Raw genomic sequence first — 4,431 nt, 5'->3', positions numbered from 1 at the left:
GAAAATGACATCTATTCTACATGGAATAGAAGTCTTTAAAGCTGCTGATTGTTCTCCTTTAATCAATCATCTTTATTGATTCATCTCTTCCTCTGCATGTTCTGTTCTTCCTCAGAGTGTAAAGGAGACTCAGTGACGCAGACAGAAGGACATGTTGCTGCAGCTCAAGGAGAATCTGTCACTCTGGGATGTTCTTATGACAGCAGCGTAACTCCAACGTTGTTCTGGTATCAACAAGAAGAAACTGGTTCTCCAAAGTACATGCTGCAACAGCTTTCATCAAGAAACATCAAAGCTCCAGACTTTAACAATGACAGATTTGACACTGACCTCGACAGCAGCAAGAAATCCTTTAATCTGACGATCCAGAATCTCCGTCTGTCAGACTCTGCTGTGTACTACTGTGCTCTGCAGCCCACAGTGACAGGAAACACCAGAACTCTGTACAAGAACCTGCAATAACCCAAAACATCCACTAGAGGGCCTCACACACTGGATGTTTGGAATTGTGTTTAGCCCAAATCAACTCAGGTTCAACAGATTAAATGAAATAAACAAAATATAAATCACAAAAAAGGTAAAGACTCTTTATTGACCAGCCTTGTCTCTGAGTTTCCCACAGACCTGAGCAGTCATGATAAGCAACAGCAGAACCTTTCAGTTTCCACTTTGAGGAACCAAAAGGACAATAAAGCTGAGAAAAATGATTGTAGTTTTGACCAATTAGTAAAGAAACAGAGTGTGGAGAAAACAAACTGTAACTTAATGCTACAGAATTGTGATTTACAGGAAATTTCGCTCATATGCAGGATTCAAACTTCTCAAAGTACTTTAAAAAGGAAATTATTGAATCAATTTGACAGGATGATCTGGTTGAACTGTGTTACTATGTTTGGGCAAAAATGGCCGCTCCCAGACTCAGTGACCGCTACAAAAATTGTTATAATTTTTTTACTGATTACCTTTAAATTCATTAAATCCCTGCAAACCTGTTAGCTTTAGGCATAAATAATGATCCATTGATTATTCCTCGCTGACCAAACTTTTCCTACTGATGAATTCATCAGAATCATATGATTATTAAAATCCTTCTCTTTATTTAACCTTTTTTAATCAGTGAAATCCCATCAAGATAATTTTTCTATATGAACATGCAGATAGTTAAAATCAGAGGAGAAACCAAAGCTTAGCCCGTCTCCTTCCTTCCATGCTGAGGTTGAATCATCCGCCTGTAGAGACGGAGGAGATGGAGGCGGCTGGACAGCTGCCAATGAAATGTAACGTTTGTGTGCGTGGCCCTTAGTAGGAACTATTTCACAGAACTTTCCAAAGATTTCCCAAACCTAGAGCTAAAGCTACGCTGCATCAGTTCCATTTGGTCGGGTTTGGACCTTCTGCCTGAGCATGAAGTGGTTCCGATTCTCAGCTTCATCCGCCTTCAGAACAGGAAGATAGTAATAAAGACCAACTTCCAACTATTGACTGAAAGCCAAATAAGAACCAAGATATTTTATTCAAAACTGGACAAACAAACACAGATTGTGATTAAGTTCACATAGATGTCACCTCCGGTACCGTTCACTAAAATATCCACCTGAGCACCCAGGTCATCTCATTGAGCGCTTATCTGGACCAGAACCGTCTTCTCTGCAGTAGAACTCAAAGTTCTGCTTCAAATGTTTCTCAGGTCCAGAGGCGGTGCGGTTCTGTCCGCTGAAGTCACCCGTTCAACCAGAACAGGGCTGCTTCGCGGCATGCTGGGTCCGGATGTGACCCAGCAGACCCGATTTCTGGGTGAAACTCTTCCCGCAGGTTCTACATAGAAACGGTTTCTCTCCTGAATGCGTCCTCACATGCCGCCACAGACTTCCTCCCTGAGTGAACCGTTTCCCGCACTCCCCGCAGGAGAAGGGTTTCTCTCCTGTATGGGTCCTCAGGTGGGACAAATACCGGCAGTGGAAGCGGAACCGTTTCCCACAGGAGCCGCAGGAATACAGACTCTCTGCAGTCCGAGTCCTTCTTTTAGAGTTTGCTGCCAACAGCTGGGAAGACGGCGTCCCAGCGTGTCCAACCAGGAAGGGATGGTGAGGTTGTGATGAGGAAGAAGGTTCTACTGCCAGAAGACCCGCAGAGAAAGCTTCCTCAGGGCTGGAAGTTCTGATGTGGCTCATTAGTGAGGATGTTCTGCTGAAGCCCGGTCCAAACCCGCCCAGACTTTCTGACCCAGAGGAACTTTCTTCATATTGTTGTTTCTTCGTCTGAGAAACATTCAAGGACCTTTCAGAAGGTTCTGATTCTACATGGCCACCATCAGAGGTGTCAGAGTGGACCTGCTCAGGGACTGGTTCTGGTTCCCTCTGGTCACTCTCTTCATCAGAGGGAACCGGGTTAAAGTTCTGATGGATCAGCAGCCGCTCCTCCGAATAGACGGAGTCTTCCTCCTGGTTCTGTTTGATCCACGGAGGTTCTGGATCCTCCTCGTCCTGTTTGATATGTAGAGACCCAGTCTCCTCCTGGTTCTGATTGATCCAAAGAGGCTGAGGTTCTTCCTGGTTCTGTTTGATCCATGGAGGTTCTGTTTCCTCCTGGTCTGCGTTCCGGGTCGGCCCATGGGTCCAGATCTCTCGATCAGCCAGAACCTCCTCAGGACCATGTGGGGATTCTGTAGGAACCAGAGAAAACATGACAGAGGTTAGAAGCACCAGGTCCAGGTTCTGAAGTTCTAACCGGGATGAAGCAGGTTTCTGTAAACCCGTCACCACAGCAGAACCAGCTGATTGGTTTTTGTTCCCAGAACCCAATGAGTTCTTCCTTTGGTGGTTCTGAGGTCCGGATCCGTTTAGTTCTGATCATCTGATTAGCAGCTATGATGTCAGCTTCGCCTCAGAACCAAACCAGAACCTGGTGGGTTGAATCAGAATGTTCAGCTGGTTCTCACCTGATCTGTGTGACTCTATCTCTAGTTTACAGCTGGTGTCCAGCAGTTGCTGCTTAAGGTCCAGTTCTTCCATCTGGACCGGTCCTCTGTCAGAACCTCCAGGTCTTCCTTCCGTCTTTAAATTTCCTGGCAGCTGGACCTGTTCCTGACCTGGTGGAGGTTCTGCTTCCTCCTGGTCCAAACTGTGGCTCCTCCCACCGGTCCAGAGCTGCGGGTCGTCCAGAACATCTTCCTCAGAGACCTTCTGCTGATGGAGTTCTGGAAGGACGACAGAATAGAGGTCAGGACTGAGACATCGGAACCTGAACCCGATTATGGATCCGGTTTCTGGACCGGTTCAGATTAGGTGGTGGAAACCGGGCCCTGTTGGGTTAGAGTACCAGACCCAGAGACGAAGGAGAACCTCTTTCTTGGCTTCAAAGCGTGCTAGCTACAGTTAGCTTTATTAGCCAGCCATACACTGTGCCATATTTCAATCGTACTCAGCTAAACTCAAACTGTACAAGGAAACTGCAGGGTTTAAAAATTCACAGCCAACGAAGTTTGTTCTAACGCTGCACAACCCGACGATGTGACGCGATCTACCTGTTCACGGCGTATGACCCGACGCTGATACGCGATCTACCTGCTCACGCTGTATGTCTAAAAACCACAGTGTTTGTGCAGTGCTGGAGGTTCTGGTAAACCGGCCCGGTTTACATGGCGGGCCAACGAGCACACTTCCTGTTTCCTCTCTAGACATCAGAGCCTTAGATTTAACAGAAACATTTACAAAATAAAGATTTTATGTTTAAATCCTGAGAGAAGAAGCAACAAATAAACAAACCTTCATATTTGGGGCAAAACTAGATTCATTTAAAGCAGGAGAAATATTAATATTTCAGATTTATTAAGAAGTAAAGAGGAACAATTAGAGAATCCTAAAGAGATGATGTAAAATAGCTTTTTCCATAAACTTTTCAGAAATCAATTAATCGTTTATTGTATTAAAGTTTGACAGAAAGCAGGTTCTAAGACTGGTTTGCTATGAGGCAGGCCTGGGAAAAAAAACAGATAAATCGATCAATTAAATATTTTTAACTTTTTGTTGCGGGTGATTTAGAAAAAAAAACAATTTTATTTTTTGTGTAATGCCGCAGTTTTGGCTCCCCTGAGCTTCCGTAGCTGTAGTGTTACTCCCACAATGCAGTTCGGCAAGTGACATCATGGCAACCGGTGGGAATGGGAAGTTAGTCCTGAAAAAAGGAATGAAATCATCCGTTGTTTGGAACTGGTTTGGGTTTACTGCGACAGAAGTAGAACAACGAACCTCACGCTGCAACAGTTGCCTAAAGGCAGTCGCAGGTAAAGGCAGCAAATATTTTTCACCATCTTAAACTGAGGCATGAAAAATGAAAAACACCAGAAAAACCCGAACAAAGCAACAAACCTCAGCTAGAAAACTGGGCTGGAAGGTGATGAAAACAAACGTACCAAACATCAACCAGAAATGT

The 4,431-nt window shown here is 44.8% G+C and overlaps 1 protein-coding gene across 1 annotated transcript in view; it reads right to left on the bottom strand.

Moving 5' to 3' along the window:
- Positions 1–1,290: 1,290 nt before the first annotated feature.
- Positions 1,291–4,431, bottom strand: part of LOC107104156 (oocyte zinc finger protein XlCOF22-like) — a 6,175-nt gene continuing 3,034 nt past the window's right edge. Inside the window, exons 2-3 of the mRNA XM_015404085.1 lie at positions 2,939–3,196; positions 1,291–2,662 (exon numbers count right to left, since the gene is read on the bottom strand). Of these exons, the coding sequence (XP_015259571.1) occupies positions 1,728–2,662; positions 2,939–3,196 (1,193 nt within the window). The 3' untranslated portion in view covers positions 1,291–1,727. The remainder of the gene's footprint in view (positions 2,663–2,938; positions 3,197–4,431) is intronic.

The sequence above is a fragment of the Cyprinodon variegatus genome, unplaced genomic scaffold, assembly GCF_000732505.1.
Source record: "Cyprinodon variegatus isolate N-32 unplaced genomic scaffold, C_variegatus-1.0 Scaffold1631, whole genome shotgun sequence".
Classification (NCBI taxonomy): Eukaryota; Metazoa; Chordata; class Actinopteri; order Cyprinodontiformes; family Cyprinodontidae; genus Cyprinodon; species Cyprinodon variegatus.
The sequence above is the reverse complement of the archived record's forward strand: the minus strand, read 5'-3'. Positions and strand labels throughout refer to the sequence as shown.